The sequence below is a fragment of the Micromys minutus genome (genome assembly GCF_963924665.1).
Source record: "Micromys minutus genome assembly, chromosome: 10".
Classification (NCBI taxonomy): Eukaryota; Metazoa; Chordata; class Mammalia; order Rodentia; family Muridae; genus Micromys; species Micromys minutus.
In genome coordinates, this window is record NC_137979.1 from 27,333,700 (window position 1) to 27,361,335 (window position 27,636).

A 27,636-nucleotide genomic window follows, 5' to 3' on the forward strand; every position below is an offset into this window, starting at 1 on the left:
GAAGTTACAGGTCTGTGTCACTAAACCTTGCTTTGACACAGTGCTTAGGGATCTGAACTGAGGCTTTCATTTTATCCACTGAGCCATCTCCACGGCCCTTGAGGGTGGTCTCCTTGGTCCAATAAGCATCTGTGTCTTATTCTGGGGCATGTCTGCAATTGAGACCTTTCTTATTCCAAGCCCAAAACTAAGTCTGAGACAGGCCTTGAGCAAGGACCACTGCTTCAGAGACTTCTCACCCCCATCCGAAATCACACCTCCCCACATGTATTCCTAGGAGCTCTGACAAAAGAGCTAATGCTTCCTTAAGAAGGTAAAACTGTCCCACAGGCAGCCGACCATCCTGTCCCTCCGAAGTCTGCAAGCTCACCTCACCTCCTCCACCGCATATGGACGTTGTCTGCCAGGATCAGATGAACCTTCTCTTCTCAGCTTTCCCCTACGTTCCCACGTGGTTATTTATATCGGGAACATCTTTCTTTCTTAATCCACTGGACTACCCGCCCCCTCATTTGAAAAGGTCACTTTCAAGCTATTCTTTCCAGAAGGCTTTCTTGAAGTCTGTGGCTTCAAGCTGGTGCTCCATCCCAGTGCCCCCATGATCCTTTTCTCGGTAAGTGGCAAGGATGACCGTGGCTACTCAGCCGCTAACTATACGGAAAAGAGCAAACTACTACAGCCAAGCTCCGCAAACGAGATGCAAGCCTCTTCTGGCAAAAAAAAAAAAAAAAAAAAAAAAACACGTTATTTTCTTCACATACATAGATTTTTATCATAAAGCCGATTCTGTTGAGAACATCTGGAAATCAGAGACCTACTGCCCATAGATGCCACCATCTTGACAACAAGCCGTCTGGCGTATTTACTTCAATGTTTTTTAAAGTATCTGTTTAGTACCATGCTGGAATTGTTATATATGCAATCTGGAATCTTTCTGCACAACACAGAAGGCCACAGTCCAGCAAAGCCTCTCTGTTTTTAATGGTTGTTCCTCAGCATTCTGAAGTATGGTGACTCACGGAGCTACTCGGTGTCTGGTGATCATTTGGAGTGTTTCCGATGTCTTACTGTTGTTCACTGAGGAACGCCGTCCCAGCGTTAGAGCAGGCTTAGTGAGCACCATCCCCACTCCCCTCTGTCCTGCGGGCTGGGTGCACACTGAATCTGCACCCAGGGCTGAATCTAACTGGACTAACTCTTGCTGTTCTTAAGCCAACAGGCTTGGGCAGTTAAGGGGCGCTGGGGATATGAATTCAGGTTCCCATGCTTGCTGTGCAGGCTCCATTTTACAATTCACTGGATGTTTGCACACCTTTCATAACTGCTCTTCTCTATTTAATAAACATTCCCAGAGCAACCCTTTCACTCTTTCATAAGCAACCTGGCTCCGTGACCCATAAGCAAATTAATTTTAGCTTTTCTCGGCTACTTCATGCAGAAGAGAATGAGGAATGTTCTAGGGAAAGGGGAAGAAGTTCAATCTTCCGTAAGAAGACTTTGATGTAATCCTTGTACATTTTTCTCAAAGCAACAGACACATTCCTAAGACGGCAGGGGAGAGGGGCTCTGGGCGGAAGAAATTACACTCTGAGCACCAGACACTGAAACCAAGAGCCTTCACTAACGGAAAGCTGTGCCCCTTCGTTTTCCTCTTTCATAGCTTCAGATTGGAAGGGTGCTGGGTTTTCTGAAAACACAGTACACTTTAGCACATCAAATGTGGATTAAATACAAGCTACCTGATGCCAGTTGCCACAGAAGGACAGGCATATTTCAAGTGCCCAGCATGGGGAAATCCTTTGTTCCTGGGTAAAGCCGAATGCTTTTAGAAAGTGAACTTCTGAAGTCATCCAAACAGGCAGTGGGAGTTCCACTGCTTTGTGTCAGTCTGGGAGAGGCCCTCTCGGAAGAGTGGAAAACTGCCTTCCAAGCACTCTAGTCATTGTACCGGTGGCGAATGCCACATGCCACAACAGGTGCCTTGCTAATCACAGTGGTGGTCCTGGGGTTCTGTGCTTCGGTTCCTGTGCAGGTCTGTGAAAAAGTTACACAGGACTCACTTTTTGTGCGCAGCCAAAAATTCTAACAGTCCTGAGCAATGATGGTGCACACCTTTAATCCCAGCACTCGGGAGGCAGAGGCAGGCGGGTTTCTGAGTTCGGGGCTAGCCTGGTCAACAAAGCGAGCTCCGGGACACCCAGGGCTGTTACACAGAGAAACCCTGTCTTGAAAGAAAACTGGGGGAAAAAAATTATAATAGCAGGGTGTGCTGGTGAACACCTCTAATCCCATCACTTGGGAGGCAGAGGCAGGTGGGTCTCTGTGAGTTCAAGGACAGCCTAATACTGCATAGTAAGTTCTAGGCCAGTAAAGCATACATAGTGAGACCCTGCCTCTGAATAAAGAAATAAATGATAATATATGAGACCTAATCAAGGGCATGCGTAGAAAAGCTTCGGGCACTTATTACACTAGTTTGCAGATGTCTAAACGCCACTGAGGACACACACTGATTGTGGTAATGGTCACAAGAGGGGGGCGGGGGAGGCGACTGTGGTCAGCAGTGACAGCTGAGGTCTTTCCCTGCATGCCTTTCCTTTTATTTGCATCGTAATTAGTGCTATTGTTGTATTTGCTGCAGATTTTATGTGCCGCCACCATCGTTATTTTTGTTTGTGTCCTACTGAGGTTTGAATGAATTCCGGGCTGGGGGGCACACCTGCCCAGTAGCCTACCAGAGAGCCACATCCCAAGACCAGAATGTTTTAATGTAGTTCCCTTCAAGAAAACAGATGCAACAGGCACATAAGCACACACATTTCCATACGAAGCATAGATGTGCGATTTTTTCCTGGGAGAGTGCAAACACGATCATCGCTGCCTGTTTGGGGGAAGAGTCTGATTTCATGATTAAAAACTGAGCTGCTCGCTCTTCCCTGCCAATGTTCCTATACTAAATCAAGGGACATACGTAGCTTTTAATGTTCGCAGTCAGCGGAAAGGCTGTTATTTGTGTTGGATACAGACGAATAAACCCCATCTTCCTCATGAAGGCAAACTAGGTCTTGGTCCTAGGGAGATCTAGAATTGGCCTGGAATTAGAGTCTGGCTCTGCAGCAGAGCTTACAGGGTGGTGCCAGGAACGGAATCTGGGAGCCGAGTGCTGCAAAGTCAGTGTTCTGCCGGTCTCTGCAAACACGAGCTTTTCCTAAGTCCTAGAGAAAAGCAGTAGGTCCAAGTGGTATTAAGTAGTGCTTTACTCTTAAGAACATTTGTACAGGCTTAGAACGACGCGTCCAAGGGCGATATCTGGGGGCCTTGTGCAAACTGAGGAAATTCTATTTCCCTGGAAAGTGCTTTGGGGCACTTAATTCCAAGTCATCCCAGGCCTAACGTGAGCAGTCAGGAGTCTTTGGTGCCAAACTCTACCGGATCTGAGGGAGAGTCCTGTGTAATCTTTTTCTGTTGTTTTTGTTTTAGTGAAAAAACGTTTTATTAAGTAGCTCGCGGTGGCCTTGGACTCTTGTTCCTTCCGCCTCTGTTTCCCAAATACTGGGATTATATTGGGATATTGCAAGCCACCGCCAAGTGTGCGGAGACTTGGGTGCAAGGTCCTCTACAGAAACCGACGCACTAGTGCGGCCCAAGTGCCCCTTGGGCCTAGCAATGCTGCTCCATTGAGGCGGGACTTAGAGCCAAGAGGAAGGAAAAGGTGCAGTGAGATTGCCAGCCATTGTTGTGACCTGAAACCAACAGAAGGAAGGCACACTAGCTGCACTGATCCTGCACACCACAGGCTGGTGAACTCTGCCCTTCGGCGGATTCACTACAGCTCATTCAGTGAACGAGTGGGAGAGGCAATCACTCAGGAGCAAGTGTGGGTTTCCCAAGTACAAGCCCTCTAACACCAACTTTCCTGAGCTCTCCCATAGTGAACATGCTAACCAAGGGGAAGACAAATGACTCTCCACAGTTATCCTGGGGGAGGGTCTCTGTGCCTGGGAGTCTATCACCCAGGCTGCGGGTTAGGCGGATCACACATAATTCAAACCTGGGAAGGGGGCTCTGATTATTGTAGTGGGCATATCAACAAACATAATGATCTCAACAGACTATAGAAACTGACTCCGAGAATCTGGACTCCATCCTCATTTGTCCAGGCATCTGACTGGTAGAGAAGACTCTGGAATCCTGGGTGACTATCAGAAGAGCCAATGCAAGACCCGGGGAGATTGCCCGGTGGGTGTGAGTATTGTTGTCTAAGTATAAAGGCTTATACAATAGGGAACTAACAGAAGGGAAAGGAGGAGACGGGCGGGTGGGGGGATGGGGAGTGTATAGAACCTCCTTATACAGCACAATAAATACCTCATTTACTGAGTATGCACAATGAAAACTTCCACACTTTTTTTTCAAGATTTATTTACTTATTACATATAAGTACACTGCAGCCGTCTTCAGACACACCAGTAGAGGGCATCGGATCCTATTACAAATGGTGTGAACCACCATGTGGTTGCTGGGAATTGAACTCAGGACCTCTGGAAGAGCAGCCACTGCTCTTAACCACTGAGCCATCTCTCTCCAGCCCCACAACTTTTTTTGACATGACAATACTGTTTTGTGTGTATGTGTGTGCTTGTATGTGTGTTCTTGTGTATCAGTGTGTGTGTGTGCCCATCCACGTGGAAGCCAGCAGTCAACATCTGGTGCCCACCCTAATTATTCAACACCTTATTTTTTGAGAGAGTCTCTCACTGAATCTGGGACTTGCAAATTCTGCTACTTGGCTGGCCCACAAACCACCTTCCCAGCATGGGGAATACAGGGCTGCTAAGGATCTCCAGTTTGTGCATATGAGACAAGCACTTCCCTCATCTCTCCAGACCCTCTTTCTCTTACCTACATGATGTATAAGGACGGTTGTGATAAAAAGTTTACAGATAAGTAACAAGCACAATGTGCCCAGACCCTCTCCCTCTCACTCCCAGTGTAAAGAGAGGACAAGACCCACTAGAGAGAACTGAGTATTTGAATTATCATAGGCATGGTCTAGAAATACAGTCATATCCAAACTTTCAAATATAAACATGGAGTACTAGCTAGATGGCTCAGCAGTTCAGAGCACTTGTGGCCCTTCCAGGGGACTGGAGTTTGGTTCCCAGACCATCAATGGGCTCAGAACTGTCTATGCTCTAGCTTCAAGGGAAACGCCCTCTTCCGGCCTCTGAGTGCAACTGCCCTCACGAGCCATATGCTCACATACATATAAATAAAAATTAAATAAATCTCCTTTAACAAAAACAATAGAGGCCAGGTATACAGTCTGTGCTCAACACACATGAGGCCCTGAGTCCTGTTCCCCCATATGCACAAAAATAGCAATATTGTCATCAAAACAACAAGAAACAAGCCATGGTCACTGTCCTAAAAAGAAACCGAAGAGAAACTAGGGAACATGAGAGACCACTAGATACAAAGGAAGGAGGAAGGGTAGCTAAAGAAATACGAAAGGTGAGAACCCCTCTCTCCTAGAATCAGAACAAGCATAAAGGGTAAAATGAACTATCAAGTGCCTGGGACAAACACACGCTAGCCACTGTTCACACCACACGGCATCCACCCCATGCTAGCTACAGTTCACACCACACGGCATCCACCCCATGCTAGCTACAGTTCACACCACATGGCATCCACCCCATGCTAGCCACTGTTCACACCACCTTTGCACATTAATTCATTTCAGCCTCAGAAACACCCCCCAATGTACCCAACAAGTACAGCTATCTGCATTCATTGATCAGGAAACTTGAGACACAGAAACCATGTAACCGTCCCTGAAGTCACTGAACTAGCAAGTGGAAGGCAGGACACAAACTTAAGGACCCTGGATGCCGAGCCTGTGTCCTTTCTTTGCTTGCTAGGCACCATTATTTCAAATGCTCACTTATGATGACGGGACGTTTCTGAAAGTCCATGGGTGTAAATGAATTTGGAAGTTACAGGCATGTAGTGCCTGGAGCTGAGAAACTTGCTCCCACACCCACACCCACGCCCCTCCGTAGCTCTCAGGGCCCCAGCTGTGAGTCGTTCAGCCCAATCCTTAGGTTCATACCAAACCCTGAAAAATGAGTAACAGATCGGAAGCCGGAGTCAGTGAAAATCCTCTTGCTCTGGTTGCATTTAAAGGGAAAGATGGAGACAACTCTGGGATTCTGAGTAGACTAGATCTGTCCTGATTTTTATGACAGGAATATTGACACCCCCCCCCCCAAAAAAAAAGGCAAACAAAAGCTATAGAGCAGAGTGGACCTGGAGAAAATTCTCCAAGAAAGCAAAATGCCTTCCCACAGTCCAGCAGCCCTTGTCATACCCTTTGTGACTCCTCAGGACCAGTCCAGGATGAAAGCAGCCTTAACGTGGAGATACTGCTTAGACTTATCTGTATTGGCATCTCTGTAGAAGGTCGGGTGGGGAGCAGGGAGAGTGGGTGACAGAGAAAAGAAAGCTGAAAGTTTAAATTGTTTCTGAAAAAGGACTTTTCTGATGGGTAAGCTCATATAAACAAAAAAAAAAAAAAAAAAAAAAAAAAAAAAACACCCACCGTCTCTCTGGCCCAAGAGTTAAGACCAGTAAACAGCAGAATATTTACATTTTGCTTTTAATCACAGATGCCCCAAGAACAAACATCTCCATTGCAGGGTTTCCCTGCAGAAGGACCGTGTAGAGCAACGTGGAATTACTATACCTCTCCTCGTTATAAAGCAAAGAGCACATGTCTGAGATCTCACTGGAAGTTGGAACAGCCGTTACTGAAAGCTTCATAAAGGAGAGGACTGATTTAGCCCTAGATCTCCACAGGATACCTGAAGTTCAATTTTGTCACTGAACAAAAGCAGGACGGCAGCCCTGCAGGCTTTGCATAGGATGAAGGGGAGTTGGGGCTCTTCACTGGCTGAACAAAAAAAAAAAAGCCCAAATCATTAAAAAGAGAGGGGAGGAGGGGGCTTAGAAATCACCGCCATGTAAAGGGTAGAAGACATCTGGGCTCCCTCGCCTTGCCAACCAGTAGCAAATGTGCTAAGTAGTTAGACTGCCGTCTCATCTGAGTGCTCTGTGCACGCTCAGAGTGAACTCTCTTCCTGTACCATGAAGCAGGTTTGCTATAAATGTTCTTCAGGATTAATTTCACAAACAGAAAGGAAAGACCAAAATTTAAGAGAGATCAGCCAAGTCTTCACCCAGCACGGAGACCCCGGAACTCCAGCACCGAGACCCCGGAACTCGTCACTGGTTCTCTTCAATTCTCTGACTGTCAACGTACTTGGAAATGTTAAAAGTTGGACACCAACCACACTGATTACTAGTAGCTGGCGGAGGGACTAGACACACATTTTGAGTTCCTGGGGAAAAGGGTGAGAGAGAAGCACAATACATTTATGAAACAGAGAGGCTTCAAATGACAGGTCTGCGTATGAGACTATTTTAATGCACTAAGTCAACATTTCAAAAAAAGAGAGTCATGCTTTTTCCTATTTTTGAACACAGAATTACAGGGCACAAGAAGCTACTGACTCTCCTTATTAAGCTCAAAGGCACTATTTGCTTAGAGTGAGCAAGGCCCTAGGTTTGACCTCTGGTCTCACACACACACACACACACACACACACACACACACACACACACTTTAAAGCTCTTAATAACTCAAACAGTTAAGAGAGCAGTTACTTGTAGAAGGACCCAGTTGAATTCCCAGCACCCACAAGGCAGCTCACAACAGTCTGTAACTCCAGGTCTAGAGGGTGCAATGCACTTTCTGACCTTTATGGGCTCTTGCATCCTCATAGTGTACAGCATACAAACACTAAGGTTCACACACCCATACACGTAAAAAATTACAGTAGAAAAAAGGGCTACACACACTGGTAAACACCTTTAATCCCAGTGGGAAGGCGGCAGGAAGCAGAGGCAGGCTGATCTTTGTGAGTTCAAGGCCATACTGGTCTACACCAGGTTCTAGGCCAGTTGGGACTACACAGTAAGACCTTGTCTCAAAACAAAACAAAACAAAACAAAACAAAACAAAACAAAACAAAAAAAGATTAAGGTGGGCAAGAGAATCCAAGAGGCAGAGGCAAGAGAATCCAGAGGCCAGAAATGAATGAGCTTTCCTTAAAAAAGAGAAAGAAACAAAAATCAAAAATCCAAACAAAATAAAACAAAAGCTAAATACAAACAAGCAACCCCCTCCCAAACTGTAAGAGTATGCTCTCCGTGTACTCTGCATAGCCCTGACTGTCCTGGAACTTGCTCTGTAGACTAGGCTGGCCTCAAATTCAAAGACCTGCCTGCCCCGGCTGGAATTAAAAGTGTGTACCACTACACCTGGCAAAAGTGCATATTTCAGTCCATGTGATCTGAAAACAACCATGAGTTATCAATCTGAAAGCTACACACCTGCTTTTTATGATGTTAGCCCATTTTCCAGCACCCGACACCGATCACCCTCCCCTTCCTTCATTTGGATTCCATTCTCACGGAACTTACAGTCTGATGGAAAACACTAGGAAATCTTTCAAAAATCTGTGTGTAAGATCTATGGGAGCAGCTGGGCAATGGTAGCACATGCCTTTACTCCCAGCACTCAGGAAGCAGAGGCAGGTGAATCCCTGTGAGTAAAAGGCCAGCCTGGTCTACAGAGAAAGTTCCGGAACAGCCAGAGCTATAGAGAGACCCATCTCAAAATGAATAAACAAACAATGCATGGGAGCTCACCCAACAGTCTACCTAGAGGAAAATGTGACAGGAAATACCTACACCCACAGACATGTGCTGCTGCTGCATGTATCTGGAGACATGTGTAAAAGCAATGAGGCACGCACAGAAAAGCGGGGCTCTCGTACATCCAGTGAGGGTCTTCATATGGGATTTTAAATGACTTCCTGAGGAAAGTGATGAGACCCGTAAAACCCACTGACTGAAAATGAAAACCTTAAAGACACTAATAAGAGACAACCTCGTGAAACACAATAGAGGCTGGCATGATATCTCAGAGGACACCACAAACCTGCCAATCTGAGGCCCCACACAATGGGAGGCAAGAACCAACTGGCGCAAGTTGCCTTCCACATGCCCACAAAGTGTACCAAGAGATAGTTAATGTAAGTTGATAGAGATGGAAAAGCTTCTAAAAGCAGGGACACCAGGAATCTCCAAACCCGGGCAGATGGGAGAAGAACTCGGCAGAGCCCAGAAATGCAAAAGATAGAGTCCTGCGGCTCCGTGGAGTGATAGATGAGCCGCCGGGCTGTGGACTTGGGTGCAAAAGCTTCTAAGAACCAGAGGATTCTTCATCAGTGAGATTCAGGATTAAGTAGCTGTGCCTTTTTTCAGGGAATGTAGGGGCGCTGGGGGTTAAGCCCAGAGCCTCATGAATGTTAGATGCACCACACCGTTCTGGCCCAGAACTGTAGTTTCAAACTTATCATTCCATTCTGGCAAGGCTTAGAGAGACCGTGGCTGAGGACTGGCGCAGGCTCATCCCAGAGTTGTTTGCCCCTGGTCCACAAAGAGGTGGAGTATGGAAATGAACTGACGTTTAGAAATCTTATGACACCTCAGCAAAGCAGCAGCACATATGCCGGTGGTCCAAAGTCTCATCTGGTTAAACGGGACGGCACCCATTATGCACTGTGTGACACAGGGCAATGTATCAGTGGATGGATGACTGAAAATGTATTTTCAAAAGGATGATTGCATAGACCAAGTGAAATGTTCTGATCGGGAAAATAATTTGAGACTAGTGGCAGGAAGCCCCGGAGAAGGCAGCTGGTAGGCAGTGGTCCACAGAAAATGTAACTCAGGACCAGCGATCCAGGGATGGAGAGATGGGGTTGGAGCTCCTATCTACTCAACAGGTTTGATTAGCTAGACCCGGCGCCTTCAGGGAGTGAACTGAAGAAGATAACAGTGTGGCTCTGGACGTGTAGAAACTCTCTACAACTTTTGTATCATGGCAAAATACAAGAGGACGAGAGAACTTGAGGGTTCTCAGGATTCTGAATTCAGAGCCATTTTCCCTGAGTGCCTTTGAATATGCATAATGACAAATTAATGAGATGCAGAAAACTAAGCACCCTGGTGGTTAACACAGGGTACCACTGGGAATTCAGACTGTGAAGAAAGAAAACACAGCCTAGGCCAAGTGTACACTCTCTCCCAAATGAAGCCAAGTGGCCAGGAGCCACACCTAGTTCAGAGCAGGAGCAGCTGGAGCCCCAGAATCCTCAAGCCCCAACTATAAACAGCACAGAGCATCTCTCTACCAATTTGTGCAAATATTAAAACAGGCCTCCTACCAAAAGGAATGGTGAGACAGAAGGTTGGAGAGAAACCAGGGAGAACAAAATCAGTGGTCCTAACTTCAACATCCACTACCTTGCTCTGTGCTCTGGTTCAAACTCCAACCCAAATGGAAAGACAAACCAATTAACAAGAGCATGCGCAGCGATCACCTGCAAAATGGGGTTAATCCAGCCACAGAGAGGAGAATGGGCAAACCTCTCCTACAGCATTCCAGAACAGGGAAGGGACGCAACCCCATGAGGGGTAAGTTTCTACAACTCAGAGGCCTGCTGTCCATTTCCTACTTGAAAGAGCATCTCCACACTGCCCAGACTTGGTGACTAGAGTCAGCCAGAGAGCTCTGGCAAATCACAAAACAACTGCAACATTCATGCTTTCTTCCAGAATGGTGCCTGATCATTTTTGAGTTGATAGCTTTGCCAAGCGTAGGCTGAGTTGCTGGCAGATATAGAAGGGCAGACAAGTGACTACGGCTCTCTCCAGTGTTACCAGACCCTCATTGCTTCTGCCACTGTATTTATCCAAATCCTTCTCCTCACTTGTGAGCTCCTTGAACTCCTCCACTGTACCCCTCACACAGCACAAGTGGTAGTTTCGAAGTTTAAAAAGGCAGAGGCAGGCTGTATGACAGATTACTCAACATTGTAACAATTTATTAATAAATTATAGCAACATTTATTGGGTATGTACCATTATGTCAGGCACATGCAAATCACACAAACCCTACAATAATCCTATGAGGCGGGTGCTACTATCCTAATGTTACCAGTGAGGGACCTACAGCACACAGATGCAGAGTATCTTGCACAGGACATACAGCTATAAATGACAGAGCTCAGGCCAAAAAAAAAAAAAAAAAAAAAAAAAGACAAAAGAACTTCGATGTTTAGCCACTAGACTATTTCATTACCTAGAGAAGATTAGATTAAAACACACATTATAGATAATGAAAGACGGGAAAAGCCTCTCCAGAATACAGCTCTGATTGCTTTTACTGGACCGTTGTCTTTTATTAGACCGATCCAAATGGAAACACAGTCCCCAGTGAGAGCCTGTTCTGGCTGGTTGAGACTCTTTAGCAACAAGGCAAAAGCCTCCAACATTCAAAGCCGTAACCTTTTTGGCATCTTGCACCCACTGTCTTGAAAGGGAGTAAGAAGCAAGGCCAGAAGCATGTCCGTGTTCTCTCACAGCCTGAGGTGGAGAAAGAGGAAGACCAGAGGACATGGAGCTTGAAGACTGGGTTGGTACCAGATCTTGTCACCTCCAAAGTGTCCAAATGATTCAAGAGCAGTCCAGGTTGTGACTCTGATTTAGTCAACACCAAAAGAACTATCCAGAACAGCCAGAGCAAGCAGCCAACACAGGACAGCTACAGAGAGACTCCATTTACCTGTTCAAAACAAGTAACCAAAGAGTCGTCTCCCAACCCTAATGCTTTCCCATCCTTCAGACTCCAGAACATTACAGAGCAAGTCAAAGCCCAATACGCCTGTGTGGAGGGAGGTCAGTGGTTTGCACCCATTGATGTCAGCACACCCATGAGCAACTGCCTTCCACTAGACACCCAGCCCAGGCAGAGCCAAGGCCTGTGGCTTTAAAACCAAAACTGGTTTTCACTCTCAATATGGTTAAGTTGATTCTGGAGCAGGATTCTCCAGTTTCAACAATGAACTTTTATTCATTGAAAGAGACAGCCCAAACCCGAAAGTCTAAATCATCACCAATTTCCAACTGTTCATCACGTTCTCTCTCTTCAGAAACCTGAAAAATGTCCACTAGCCTACTTACTAAAACAAGCCCAACCGTCTTAACTTCAGGATTACAGGCTTCCTGACTGAGCCACTCCCATAAATCCACTCAAAGTTTGATAATTATCTAATTACAATTTCAATGCAGCTATATAATAATGTATGTGTTCTGGAAGGAAGAAAAGCTTCAATTACTTTAGACCTAGCACTAAAAGAAACAGAAAAGGGCAAGACAACCTTCCATAAAGAATTGAAGAGGAGAGGGAAAAAACACTAGTTCCCTTTACCTCATGGTTTCTCACCGCTCCAATGGAGGTAAGGGAGCTCGGCAAAATGTAGGCTGAACATATATGGTCATCCCCAGACTTTCTTACTATATAAAGGAGAAATTAATAAAAGAAGAAAAAAAAAGAAATGCCACACAGCATTTTCTTTCCCCATCATAATTTTTCAATTTTCTGTAGAGAAATGCCAGCCAATAACTAATTAGAACCATATCCTTTGTTTTCCCAATGGGAAGAAACACACAAATGCTTTTAAAGACCAAATGTTAATGAGAACTTAAAAAAAAAAAATGTAATCTGGAACTTCGGTTTCCCTTCTGTATAGAATAAAATGATCTTCTTTAAATCTATTTTTACAGTTGGGGAAACAGCCTAGCTAGATCCATCAACACAAATCCACCCACAGGTGCCCTGAACTGGGGAACCCTCTCTTTTCACTTTTCTTAGGGTGAAGTTGGTTTTGCAAACTCACCGATTTCTGTGCACCCCAATTTCCAGTTGCAGAAGACAAAAATTTGGTTACAAAAGAGAGTGTGTTTTACACCCCTTTGGTTTCAAGGTGGGATGTAGGAGTGGCTTCCCATATCCCTTTCTCAGTGAGGACACCTTTTCCATTCCCAAGTATGTTTTCTACAAGGAACCCATTGTGGCCCTTTTATCTGACATGTCACCACAAAAGAGAAACAATATCTGGGGTCAGACACTAAGCTGCCTACTCTCCACCACAGGAGGGTGTCTGAGACTGGTCTCTAAAGAAGCAAATGAACTATAAGGTGTGACTCGGGCAAATGGCACAAAAAGTAAACTTGGGAAGCCTGGGACATGAAGTTCAGTGGTGGATGGCTTATTTAGCACATGCGAAGATCCCATGCCTAGCACCACAAAAATATATAAGTAGATGAATTCGTTCATAAGTGAATAAATAAAGCCAAAATAGATGTTAAAGATGCTGGCCTATGATTTAGGCACATCCAGCATTCTGAACTGTATTTTCAAGTAAGAGCCTGCTGGCCCGTGTCATCCAGATATTCATCTTAGTGGGACCAGCCAGAGCAGGCTAGGGATACAGAACACTTTCTTTCATGCAAAGGAGTTAGCCAAGATAGAAGCCATTTGTGGTATCAAATACACTCCAATTTGGGGGGCAAAAGATGCTAGACATTTCTAAAACATCTCCGTTTGCTCCCTGTTTTTATTGCCCAGCCATTATATTTTTCCTTCTGTAAAAACTACAATAGGCCATAAGTCTGAAACATTCTGCCATTTGTTGTATATATCCAAAAGCTAGAAATCATTTGTATTGCCCAATAAGGACATTATTTTAAACAGATTTTAGTCCGCAACAGAAAAAGGCCATGACGATGAAATATTTTTTCAATAAATGACTTCTGAACATTATTCCTTCCCAAAAGGATCATCAAAACAACCACCAAAAAGAAAACAAAGAATTCCCATATTTTTAAGCAAAACAAAGTACAAGTCATGCATATTCTTATCCTAGCAGACATATAAATCAAACAGGGACATAATAACTTGAAAACACTAGCTAAGATGTAGTCTAGCTTCTGTGTGGTTAGCGGGCCGAGGTTTTCTCCATGCTAAACTTACCAACTGTATTTCTTAAACTATGTTTCAAACTTTAAATCTCACATCTGTGCCTTACACTGGTTTGGGATGAATGATTTACTCAAGACATTTTGGGGTCAAATTATAAGCCTTTTGCTCTAAGTCTAAATCATGCGTCTCAACATGATTCTGTGCACATAAAAGGAACACGTGGCATGTGTTACCACCCTCCCTGGAGGAACCTAAATGCCCCAGAATAGCCTTTCTTCTGTAAGCCCCATAAACTAAGATGCTCCTCGGAAAAACGAAAGAGCCAGATTCATACGTTGCATTAGCCACGCGAATTAAGCAAAGGCATGCCAAAACTTTTCCTGTTACCACTCATTACAAAATGTATTGAATTTGTATTACTGAAGCAGACGTCTTCACCCAACAGATACACTCAGAAACCCAAACTAATTCCATCAGCAAACTGGTGGGCCGTTTGCTGTCATTCATCTGCACCGATGGGATCAGTTCTACATCTAATTCGAAGTATGCCAAGTCAGCTCACCACCAAACTATGGCATCTACAGGGACCGCGGGCTGTTCTGGGCCTGGGAAGATTGCTGGACAGCCAGACAATGAAAAGCTCCCCGGTGGCCACTAACTCAGCCCAGGGGGCGGGGCGGGGGCAAGGGAAGAAAGGGGGAGAGGAGTGAGCTCCCTTCTCTCCTGAAGCCGCGATCCGCAGCCGCCTCCCAGACAAGGGCCACAGAGGAGGGGGGCCCCAGGAAGGCAAGATTTCTCTGGGAGAGAAAGGAAACTTCCTGGTGTAGGCATTATGGGAAGGGGGCTAGTGCCCTCCCCCACACACCACAGGTATCTGCGGGGAGTCAAGTGGCTAAGAGGTGGATGATAGGGGTCGTAGAGTGGGGAGGGCAGAGCACCGCCACTCCTACTCGATTCCCATCGCATGGACCCGAGGGGTGTCAAACTTCCCAGCGTGGGCTCAGCCCGGTACGTGCTCCCAGGAGTTGCCGCGAGCGCCCCAACCCAACAGGATCCTGGATGGGGCAAGAGTGGGGGAGCCGGCCAAGACAGAGATGGCAGGCCTATGGACAGCCGGTGAGGGCGGCGAGCAGCTGGCTCCCGGAACGTGGACCGCGCCTGAAGGCCGAGGGGCGCCGCGGGGCCCGCGCTACTCACCTTCCGGTGCTTCTCCTTGTAGGGCAACGCCAGCCATGGCATGTCCCGCACGAAGTCCTGCCACTGCCGCTGGTCTTGGTCCGAAGACACGAAGACGATCTCCAGGCGGTGCCGGGGTTCTGGCTCGGCGGCTGCGCCTGCCCCCGCCCCGGCCCCCGGCCCGGCCGCCGCGTCCCCTCGCAGGCGGCCGTAGAAGGCGGCCAGGCTGGCGCTGAGCTGCGCGCAGGGGGCGCTCAGGCTGCACCCGAAGTAGAGCCCCAGCAGCGCGATGCCGCGGGCGCCCAGCGAGTGCACGTCCACCTCTTCGCCACCTCCCGTCACCAGCTTGTCTCCCAGCAGCTCCTCCAGGAAGACCGACATCCTGGCCCACCGCAGCCCCGGCACGCGGGCGGGCGGGTGGGCTCGCGACAGCTACCCCGGCTCGCTGGTCCGCGCGGCGGGCGGAGGCAGCGGCGGCAGCGGAGGCTGAGAGGGGAGCCCCGCCCACCGGGGCGCCCAGCCACTCCCCTCCATGGCCACGCCCCCTCCGTGGCTGGCCCGCGCTGCGCAGGCAGGTCCCTAGCAGCTGGCGTCTTGGCGCGGGCCTCCCGTACGTGGCTAAAGTAAGAAACCTGACCCGAGTTCTACACCAGGACCAGAATGCCTGGACTTAAGGCAGGAGAACGGTCCCCCCGAACTGGCGCTTTCTGAGGCTGCAACCCGTGCTAAGCTGCACCCCTACCCTGATTCCTTTCACCTTCCACATCTAAACCCTCTCCACATTGGAGAGTTCTTCAGTTCATGTTCTTTTCCAGCCTCTCCTACTCCCTTCCCAGTACTAACCATTTTGGACACCAATGACCTCGTATAAAACTTATAGGATTTAACGTCATCACCGCCCAATGTCATTATATGAGGCCAGGTCTCGTTCAGCAGTCTTGTGTGTGTTTTGTGCTTGCTATACTATAAGTAGACTGGTGGGCGCCACCTCTCTGTTTCTGATGCCAGGCACAAGAGAGAGAATTCATAAATACTTGTGGGCTGATTACAAGTCACAGTGTGGGATTTCAGTCCACAGGTCGCTGGAACCATTCCCCGATGGGAAATGGCTCTCTTCCATTTCCGTAAATGTCTGCAACAGATGGCGCAGCGTTTCCAAATCAGGGTTGGCTGCTCTCCTGACTTCATAGCTTATCTCAGGTCTGCTGGTAGTTGAGAGAATTCTAAGATTTTTTTTAATACCCCATCTTGAAAGATGCTTTCCAATGCCTAGGAAAGAACCCTGGTTAAACAAATGGTCTGTGGCAAGTCTCCTAGGCATGAACACAGGACAAACTATATTTATCTCACACACACACACACACACACACACACACACACACACACACACACACACACGATCATTTATCTGTATCAGCTCAGCTACCAAAAAATGACATTTTAAAAAGAAAACCCAACCACTGGCCATCCTTCATGGCTTTGGAGGTTATTTCATTCGAATCTGCTGCCATCTAATGGAAGAATGAAAGAGAGGAACCTCTACCAACACAAAGTGCTAACAAGTAGTGAATGTAACAGAATGCTTTAGTTACACAGACTTCCTCTACTGTAACACACACACACACACACACACACACACACACACACACAGAGAGAGAGAGAGAGAGAGAGAGAGAGAGAGAATGACACACACAGAACATTTAAACTTCAGACTATAACCTCATTCTTCTATAGAAATGTCTTGAAGTTTTCTATGTATTTAAGGTAGACAGAAGAATTCCAGGTTCGTAAAAAATCACCACATAAACCAATGAAAGTCATAAAGACAGTCTTTCCAGGAGGCACATCTTCGTGAGTTTGAAGCCAACCTGGTCTATAGTAGCCAGGCTTACACAACGACACCCTTCTTCAAAACACTAAATAAACTGTCTTATTCATGTGTGTGTATTCATCTGGTATTACAGGGCACTGTGAGGTAAATGTAAATGTAGAGGTCCAAACATGAATTCTCTAGAGCTCTTAACCACGCTGAGCCATCTCTCCAACACTCCCAGCATCCTGTTTTTAAAGCCTTAAGTGTATGGACATGATAGTGTGTTCCTGTAATCCCAACTGTTAGGAGGGTGAAAGCAGAAGAATGCTGAATTCCAGGCCAGTCTGTACTGCAAAGGGAGGTTCTGTTTCAGAATAAACTCTAAAGGTGAATTAAAATGTTTTCTCTTCCTACCTGAGTCACATTTGAAATGTCCCTGAATGGGTATGTGGTTTCACACGTCTGAAAACATGTCAGACAAATAGACATCTATAGTCAGATATGGTCAGACAAATTCTAAACATATGTGAAAAGAGGCCAGATATGCCTTTAGTCTCAGCACTCAGGAGGCAGAGTCAGACAGATCTCTGTGAGTTCAAGACCAGCCGGGTCTATATAACAAAATCTAGGCCAGCCAGGGATGTGCAAAAAGACCCTGGTTTACTTCACAAAAACAAGAAAGGACTATCAGCATCTGCATCTTCTTCGAGCCAAAGAACAAAGTATCAGGAGCAGAAATAGGTGAGGAAAGGCTCCAGGGGACTGGGAATTGGGGAAATAGCAAAGTCATTATTGAGTTGGTAAACTAGGTGGGAGTGTGGCCTGCAGGGGTCATGTGATCAGCATCTTCCTCTCATTATTTTACAGAAAAGCAGTTTTTCCACTGGAGTGTGTCCAAGCCGGCATCTGGCACCTGGGAAAGTGAGAGTTCCAACACACTGCACGTGAGATAGAAATACAATTTGGAGAATTGTTGGTGCAGCATGCCTTGGTGAGGAGCCAAAGCTTGCAGCTGCCTTTCAAAGGGGTGTGGGAAGGAGGAGATTTGCAAAAGAAATGATTCCAAACTCATAATTCCAGCAGGTGTTTGCTGCTAGAAACCCAATAAGACTCATTTGGCTTCCTGTAAAGAATTGGTCAATGTCCTTTGACCTGTATGAGGTAGGAGACCCACTTAAAGAAGTTATTCCATCCAGGATTTAATTATGTTACATGTCTTAAATTTTGCATTAAAGAACCATAACATGCCTAATTTTATAAGAAATGTGTACTACTTTCTTTTGAAAATTACAATTAGAGTCACATGGTATCATTAAAAATACATACAGAACAAATATATGTTTGCCATCTTTAAGATTCATCAAGGGGCTGGAGAGATGGCTCAGTGGTTAAGAGCACTGACTGCTCTTCCAGAGGTCCTGAGTTCAATTCCCAGCAACAACATGGTGGCTCACAACCATCTTAATAAGATCAGATGCCCTCTTCTGCTGTGTCTGAAGACAGCCACAGTGTACTCACATACATAAAATAAATAAAGAAATCTTAAAAAAAATAAATAAAAGATTCATCAAGCTACCAAGGGGTAGCTTGGCGGTAGAGTAACTGCAGAACATGCTAAAGGCCCAAAGTTCAGTTGCCTAGTACTACGATAATAAATACGTAAATTAGGGCCGGCAAGATGGCTCGACAGGTAAAGGTTATTGCCATGAGTCTTAGCTGGAAAGGAATGGGTTTATTTTCTTCACACTTTCCATACATCAGAGGAAGTTAATACAAAAACTCAAATAGGCAGGAGCTACTGCAGAGGCCTTGGAGGGGTGCTGTTTCCTGGCTTGCTCCTCAGCCTTCTTTAAAGTATTATTTACTTTCAAATGTAAATACAGAGAGTATTTAATTAAAAAGCATTAATAAAAAATAAGACATTATTTACTTATTTATTTTATGTATATGAGTATCTTCAGAGGGCAGCGGATCCCATTACAGATAGTTGTGCGCCACCTTGTGGTTGCTGGGAATTGAACTCAGGACCTCTGGAAGAGCAGCCAGTGCTCTTAACCACTGAGCCATCTCTCCAACCCCCAGACATATAATCTAAGACCACCAGCCTAGGGATGGCACCACCTACAACAGGGAAGTCCTTCCCATATCAATCATCAATTAAGAAACTGCATTACAGATTTACCTACAAGCCAGTTTTTTTGTTTTTTGATGTCTTCTTTGGTTCATTCTTACTTTCTTTCTTTCCCTCCCAAAACAGGGTTTTTCTGTGAAGACCTCACTGTCCTGAAATTCAGCTGCCTTTCAGAGGGGTGTGGAAGGAGGAGATTTGCAATGGAAATGATTCCAAATTCATAATTCCAACTCTGTAGACCAAGCTGGTCTCCAGTTCAGAGATCCTCCTGCCTCTGCCTCTGGGACCAAAGTCACCAGCAGTGACCAGCACCTACAGACCAGTTTTATGGAGGCATTTTCTGCTAAGAATGCCTCTTCTCACATGCTCTAACATATATCAAGTTATAAAACTAGCCAGCGCACCATGTGAGCCTAGCTAGACACCTGAGTTTGGTCCCTGGAACCTATGTAAAACTAGAAGAGAACTGATACCACAAAGTTGTCTTCTGACCTCCACATGCATGCTGTATTCACACACACACACACACACACCCTTACTCTATATAGTCAGGTTGGTCTTAAATCAGAGATTTGTCTGCCTCTGCCTCCCCAGTGCTGGGACACTCCTTCCCCAAAGCAAGAATGATCCTGACACATCACTTCTGAGTTTAAATAAGGATATGGAAAGCAAATCGTGAGGATGGGACTGGCCCAGGAAGACCTGAGCTCAGGATGAAGTAAGGGTGTCTTCCTGGCAATTCACTGAGGGAGGGGTTGTGTCCTGGCCCAGAGAAGGGGCATTTCACTTGGGCACTGGAAGATGTTTCTGTGAGTGATTTGAAGAGTTGGACAAGAGGCAAGAGATTAGTTAGCAGTCTAATGACTGAGAAATGATGGGGTGTGTAGTACAACTTCCATGGCAGTGAGCATCAAAGCAAAGGAATGGGCTCAAAAGACAAGTGTGTGTGTCAGCAAAAAGAGAGTGATTCACCCAGACCGGAAACAGGAAGTGCAGATATGGGGGAAGGGGTGTATGAAGTTCTGACTGTAGCTCCTAGTTATTCTGTTGTTGGAGGATGTTAAACAAAACCCCTTAATTGCAAATCATCTGTCCAGGGTCTGGAGAAATGGATCAGCAGTTGAGAGGACTGGTTGTTCTTCCAGAGGTCGTGGGTTTAATTCTTGGCATGCACGTGGTGGCTCACAGCTATCTATTAACTCCAGTCCCAGGAGATCTAATGCCATCTCCCATGTACCAGATGCCCTTAGTGCACGGGACATTTTACATTCAGGTAAAAAGCTCGTTTGAATTAATTTAAAATAAATCAAATAAATAAAATCTACACATCAAGTCATTTGTCCAATACCCACTGTGTACAACAATTCAGTCAGATAAGCAGTATCTGCTGGCACATACCAGCCACAGGGCTTTGACATTTTCTATTGTTGTCATATGCAGCTAGTACCCTATGCAATACTCTGTACTTGGCTTGCTCTCCTCACCTCCCTCCTCCCTCCCTCCCCCCCTCCTTTTTTTTCTTAAGCATGGATTCTCTGTGTATCCTCAGCTGCCCTGGAACTCACTCTGTAGACCAGGCTGGCCTCAAACTCAGGTCTGCCTGCTTCTGCGTCCTGGGTGCTGGGAGGCGTGCTAGACCACCACTCAGTTCCTTTGTTGACCCCTTCATTATCCTTAAAGGGTTAATAACTATGTAATAAAGTACTTTTTGAACACATTTATGCCATGTTTCAACACTTACTTACAAAACGCGTACATTTGATCTTAGAATATCAACCAGCCCGTGGTTCTAGTGACTGTGGTAACTGGATTACTACTGCGTGGCCTGCAACAAAGCGGACACGCGCATCCCCTGCTGTAAGTACAACGAACTGCAGCCTAGCAGGAGCCGATTGCTCTTCTGCCGCTTCTCAGAAGAGCTTTCAAAGGAAGTAGCTTGGCCAGAGACCGCGCACGGCTCTCTGGGAGTTGTAGTTAGACGTTCGAGTTAGAACTACAAATCCCGGCACACACCGCAATGGAGTCCCTAGATGAGGGGTGTTCTTGACATACTAAGTCTTGTCAGTGCTTTTAGTAATGCCTTACAAACTTGGCTCACTGTTTAAAGAGCCGTTGGGGAAGCGCGATAGCTTCCACGACGCTGATGCACAGGCCGACTCTTGCTTCTACAACTTCCTCGGTGTGGCGAATCTGCCGATGTCTTTAGGCTGGCTGGACTCCTAGGTAAGCGTGTGGAATCGGCTGTGGGAAAATACAACGAGAAAGGCACTAGAGCCCCTACGGTCATGGCGGCCGCCGCCCCCAAGACCGGGGGCTCAGCTCCTGAGGCGGCGGGTTCCGCCGAAGCCCCGTTGCAGTACAGCCTTCTTCTTCAGTACCTGGTGGGCGACAAGCGTCAGCCCCGGCTTCTGGAACCTGGCAGTCTGGGCGGGATCCCGAGTCCTGCTAAGAGCGAGGAGCAGAAGATGATCGAGAGGGCGATGGAAAGTTGTGCCTTCAAGGCTGTGCTAGCCTGTGTGGGAGGTGAGGCGAGGCTTGTGGGGCTCATGAGAGGCTGAGGGCTTGGAGAGCCTTAATGTTCCTTGCTAAGACCACGCGCCTGGGAGGGAAGGAACCTGTGGGTCTTGACCTTGATTGCACCCGGACTGGCTTCTTGAACCTGGAGATGCCTCTCTCTCTTGAATGGGTTAACATTCACAGTCACGGTTTGCAGGTTCCAAAGTAGTTGCTTTCTTTCGCTCGTTCGTTCTTTCATTCAATAAGTTGTTACTCTGCAACCGTCATGTGCCCGGCAGTAGGAAAATGGATGGAAGCGACAAGAGCCCTGGTGGAGAATATTAGGACCCAGAGAGAAGAATGCTGCAGACACATAGGGAGCTGCAAATGCAAAGGTCCTCAAGGCACAAATTTGTGGTTTGAAAATTATTCCTGGATGCTGATGGCCCTGACCTTTAACCCCAGCACGGGGGTGGGAGTGGGGTGGGGACGGGACACGGTCAGAGACAGACAGACAGAGCTACATAGAGACACTGTCTCAAAATAAACAGTGAAGGCCAGTGTGATTAGACAGTCAGGGTGAGGCTGGGATGAATATTAACAACCTCCAACACACACACACACACACACACACACACACACACACACAAATTAACCTTTGGGGATTTGAGAAAGTACAGCATACTTATAGTGAGTGGGCAGGTAAAAAGGTTAGGTATATTTGTACATGAGTTTAAATTTCATTAAGAATGAAAAATATTTTAAAAATGCAGGAGTTCAAATCTTAAAAAGAGGAGACAAAGAGACAGATCTCAAGAGTTCCAGGTTATCCTAGTCTATATAGTGAATTCCAGGACAGCCACATAATAGAGACACTAACTCAAAAATCAGAACAAATCTTAAAAGATGTAGTAGAAAGAAGAGATAGAGTTTTGGAGCTGGAGTGATTGAAAAGCAAGAGATTCTAGGAGAGGAGGTGTCTAGCTATCTTCACTGAGCTTACATTGATCTTGAGGTGATCATCTTGAGGAGACAGCATAGAGAAATGGCTGGGAGAAAGCTCAGTTGGTAAAGTGCTTGTCATGCAAACATGAAAGTCTGAGTTCAGTTCCCAGCATCTATGTAAAAATGCCAGGTATGGCTGGGTGAGATGCCGGGACCTCTAAGCCCAGCACTGGAGATAAAGAGGCAGGTGAATGAATCTCTTCGAGTTCCAGGACGACCAGGGCTGTTACACAGAGAGACCCTAACTTGGGGGGAAAAAAAAGAAAAGACAACAGGAAGAAATTGGTGGATAGTTCCTGAGGAATGACACCCCAGGATTGACCTCTGGCCTACATCCATATACAGACGAGTCATTTATTGGCAGTAACATAAGATTCCATATTTAATAGTCATGCGACTTTGGAGGCAGTTACTTAGCTTCTCCAAGGTTTGGTTTAGAGAGGCAAGCTAGAGGGCAGTTGCACGCACTTCTAATTCAAGCACTTGGGAGGCAGAAGCAGATGTATCTCTTGAGTTGCAGGTAGCCTGTTCTACAGTAGCAAATTCCAGGCTAGCCAGGATTACATAGTGAGGCCCTCAAACAAAAAAGCCAGAAAGGGGAGATGATAACATCTACCTCACAAGTTATTGTGAAAAATAAGGAGTATTCCAGAATCTCTGGTGCATGATTTTTACTTACTGAGTGACTGTGAGAATGTTGCCACGGTCAAGGGTGATGTTGGTAGCGGAAGAACGGGGTTAAAGTTGAAAGGCAGAAAAGTGAAAGGAAGAAATCTTAGAGGAGTTGTGGGGATAGACTCTGTGTACTGTGGAAGCAGGATCGGGATTGAGTACCACGAGGCCAGAAAGGCCATTTTCAATTACGGTCGCAAAATGGTGTTCCAGAGAATATGCAAAAGAACTCTTATCTCTGCTTGCCTCTAGGATTTGTCTTGGGAGGTGCATTTGGTATCTTTACTGCTGGTATTGATACCAACGTAGGCTTTGACCCCAAGGACCCTTACCGGACACCAACTGCAAGAGAAGTTCTGAAAGACATGGGACAGAGAGGAATGTCCTATGCCAAAAATTTTGCCATCGTGGGCGCCATGTTTTCGTGTACTGAGTGTCTGGTAGAATCTGTAAGTGCCTCTTGTTTTTAAGAAAGCCCTTTCAGTTGTATACTTTTTAACTATTTTTTTAAAATCATTTAAAAACATGGTGTGTGAGTGTGTGAGAGTGTGTGTTTTGCCCGATATGTATGTGCACCATGTGTGTGCCTGGGGCCTGAGGACGCCAGAGCTGTGTATATGGTCTCTTGGGATTGGAGTTACAGACAGTTGTTAGTTGCCATTTAAGTCTAGAGAATTGAGCCAGGATCTTTCTGGAAGATAAGCCAATGCTCTTAACTACCAAGCCATCTATCTCTCCAACCACACACTTTCCATTTTTGAGACAGGGTCTTACCTGTCTGTTTCCTGAGTACAGGGATTAAAGGCATGTACCGTCACGCCCAGCCCATTGCACAACTTTCACAAGGGCAGTGTTCACAGTGTTTCTTGAGAATGCAGACCAATGTCAAGCCTTAGATGTCTGTGTTTGCACTCAGGAACTGAAGTGGAGGGTCATGAGAGCTGGGCCAGGCTGGGCCAGGAAGACCTTACCTCAACACCAACATTTAAAAATGTCAAATCTTGGTCTAGATTGTTCATCCAAAAATAGTCCCTAATGTGAACTTTTTACATATTTATAATTTGGATTTTGTGCATTTAAAAAAAATCTTCTGTAGGCAAGTGGAGTTTTTTGTTTTGTTTTTCTTATTTATTTGGTACTGGGGATTGAACTTAGAGCTTTATGCGTACTAGGAAAGTGCTGGACCACTGGACTACATCCCCAATCCAGGCAATTGTAATTAATGAAATTGTACTGGAGAACATACGAAATTTTATTTTCGAAATGCTTGACTTTACTTCAGCTCTCTGGTGCCACCTGCAGGAACCATGCATAAACACATACAAGTTTTAGAAACAGCCCCTTTGAAATAAAGGTTTGAGTAGGACTAAACTGGGCAGCTGGGAGTGCTGTTTTCTTCCTCAGTCGTCTTGTCTGGATCGGTTCCCTGGCTCTAAACAGCATTTCTCCCCCCACAGTACCGGGGAAAGTCGGACTGGAAGAACAGTGTGATCAGCGGCTGCATCACTGGTGGAGCCATCGGCTTCAGAGGTTAGTAAACAGCTCTCAAGTGCTTTTCTTTTGTGGTCTGGGACAGCGTGGTGATGTTGACATTTCCCAACATGAATGTTCTAAGGATGCTTGATATTCTTCCCTCTGAAAATCCCCGCTGCTTCTGTGTAAACTCGGTTCTGGATACTTGCTAGTATCTCCATCTATGCTAAGCTTTCTGATCCTTGGCCTCTAGAGATTTTGGACCACATAAAGTCTATTTTTTTTTTTTAAGAAAACTTTGTTTTATATGGGTGTTTTGTCTGTATATCTGTCTGTACTCCACATGTGTGCCTGGCACCAGAGGAGGGCATCAGGTTCCCTGGACTGGAACTACAGACAGTTGTAAGCCATATGGCTGGTGGAACCAAACTGCGTCCTCTGAGAGAGGAGCAAGGTCTCTTAACTGCTGAGCTATCTCTCCAGTCCCCCAAGTAAATCTTTGCTGATGTGTGGAATGGAATCATGTGCATTTGGCCAGATGCTCATACCGTCTTTAGATCGGATGACTGAAAGTGTCTCCTGCTGTGTGAGAAGCCCCCTTGGATGGGGAAATTACCCATACGTAACCATAGAGCCAGATCTTTCCTAGAAAAAAAGAACTTCCATATTGAGTGTGTGAGGTGACATTCTCACGGTAAATACTGTGTTTTTACCAAGTAGATAGTGTAGAAGCCTAGTGAGGTCACTCAGCCCTGAGCAGTCTATTTGTCCACACTTTCAGACTGTGCTGAGATCAGTTTTATGGCATTTTAAGTGTCTGAACATCTTTTTTTCTTAATTTTATACAGTTGCTGGGAGTTTTGTTTGTTTTACAGTTCTGGGGACCAGACCCAGTCCTTGGGAGCAGTGAGCCCCAGCCTGGTTCTAATTTTGTACATGAGTTTTAATAGCAGTGTCTTTCTGTACTTAGATTTCTATTAATTGAAACCTGAGTGCACACTGAATTGGTGGCACATACATGTAAGCCCAGTGCTTAGGAGTCAAGAGAACTTGTCTCTAAAAAATCATCACAGCTCGTTGGAGAGGTGTATCAACCCAGAGGTTAAGAGCATGTAATTCTTGCAGAGTTAGTTCCCAGAACCCCTCAGAATTACCTGTAACTATAGCTCCAGAGGACCTAACACCCTTTTCTGACCTCCTCAGGCACCCATGTATACACACACACACACACACACACGCACACACACACACACACACACACACACACGCGCGCGCACACGCACACGCGCACACACACAATGGGCGGTGGTGGTGCGAGCCTTTGCTCCCACTGGAGGCAGAGGCAAGCAGATCTCTGAGTTTTGAGGCCAGCCTGGCATACAGATCAAGTTCTAGGACAGGCAAGGCTACACAAAGAAACTGTCTCAAATAACAAAAGAAAAACAACAAAACAACAACAACAAAATAGAAATAAAAAAGGAGGATGGGACAGAAGAAAGCCAAGTGCAGATATCCTAGAAATGTTAGGTTGTCAGCTAGAAGAAACCATCTCCCACCCCATCCCTGTTCAAGTGTGCAGCATTGGCCTGAAACACTTGAATGCTCCTGGAGGCAGAATACATTTCTGGGCCACTCTCCGTCACTCACAGCTTGACTTACCCAACACAAAAGCCTCTCATCTTCTGAGAGCCAGTGATTTGCTGTCATTAGAACTGCACTAGCTCCTCACAGCCATGTTTGGCTGGAAGAGAGGCTTCTCTCTTGGTTTTCCATAGTGTAGCTTTGTCAGAGCTATGAGCTCAGCACCCCCCCCCCCCCGCCCTGGATTTCTTTGATCACCTTCCCAGGAATTTATTCCATAAACAGATCAGGGTATAAGGCCATATGCTTTCATTTGATTCCAAGGTCTGCTTCCCTTAACCAGTTTCCTGACTGTGAAGAGCTACTTCCATATGACTGGACACAGTAACTGTTTGGAATGAGAAAAGCTAAGCAAATGTATAGTTAGATGAGGCACACTGGTTTGTTTAGGATATGTTGCTTCATTGAAATCTTTTTTTATGATTTATTTTTATTTCATGTGCATTAGTCTCTGTGAGGGTGCCAGATGTCCTGGAACTGGACCTACAGACAGTTGTAGACTGCTATGTAGGTGCTAGGTATTGAACCCAGATCCTTGGGAAGAGTAGCCAGAGCTCTTAACTGCTTAAACCATCTCTCCAGACCTGCTGCATTGAAATCTTAATGAGGCATTGTAGTTTGAATGATTTAGCATGCTTAAATTAGTTTCTTTGCATCTGTGGTATAAACTTACAAGTACAGTCCCAACCCCACACCTGCTACAGTGATAACACTGTGTTTGCTTTGCAGCTGGAGTAAAGGCCGGGGCCATAGGTTGTGGAGGTTTTGCTGCTTTCTCTGCTGCAATCGATTATTACCTACGGTGAAAGAAATACCCTGAAAGGAAGGAGGACGCCAGCCACCTTCAGAGCTGTTCTTTGGAGCAGTTTCTACACCTACCATTGCTTCAGGGGGGAAGCCAGTTGTCTCCCTCTATAGTTGGTAGTGTGAAGGACCCACCTCACTGCTCTCTCTCTCCAGCCATTGGAGCAGCTGTGCGTTTGTTTCTACTTCTGAACTCCAGCCAGGTTTTTCAGGGGAGGTGGGATGCCCGATTGTCTCCTTGCAGTGAACAGATCAGGAGGCAGTGTGTGGACTGTTAAAGCATTAAGCTTGAACCAGACTCAGTTCTGACCTCACTCGGCTCTCCAGCTGTGAACAGGGAGGTGGCAGTGTTTGCCCATAGGAAGGAAGCTCTTTTTCCTTCAAACTGTATGCAAGCATCCATCTTGAATTCCAGGGCAGGGCAAAGTAAACTCATGCCATCCAGGCAATTATGTAATTTCAGTATCT

The 27,636-nt window shown here is 46.0% G+C and overlaps 2 protein-coding genes across 2 annotated transcripts in view; one reads left to right on the forward strand and one right to left on the reverse strand.

Annotated features, from left to right (window-relative positions):
- The window catches only part of NXN (nucleoredoxin), a 136,555-nt gene extending 120,941 nt beyond the window's left edge, over positions 1-15,614 (reverse strand). The window contains exon 1 of the mRNA XM_080922280.1: positions 15,155-15,614. Within this exon, the coding sequence (XP_080778406.1) occupies positions 15,155-15,514 (360 nt within the window). The 5' untranslated portion in view covers positions 15,515-15,614. The remainder of the gene's footprint in view (positions 1-15,154) is intronic.
- A 5,606-nt stretch (positions 15,615-21,220) lies between these two features.
- Positions 21,221-27,630, forward strand: TIMM22 (translocase of inner mitochondrial membrane 22; the record flags this gene model as incomplete). Its single annotated transcript, XM_080923758.1, is given in 5 exon segments — positions 21,221-21,235; positions 21,237-21,600; positions 23,503-23,699; positions 24,708-24,780; positions 27,094-27,630. Coding segments are annotated over 5 exon segments (726 nt in total). The 3' UTR covers positions 27,171-27,630.
- Positions 27,631-27,636: the final 6 nt, after the last annotated feature.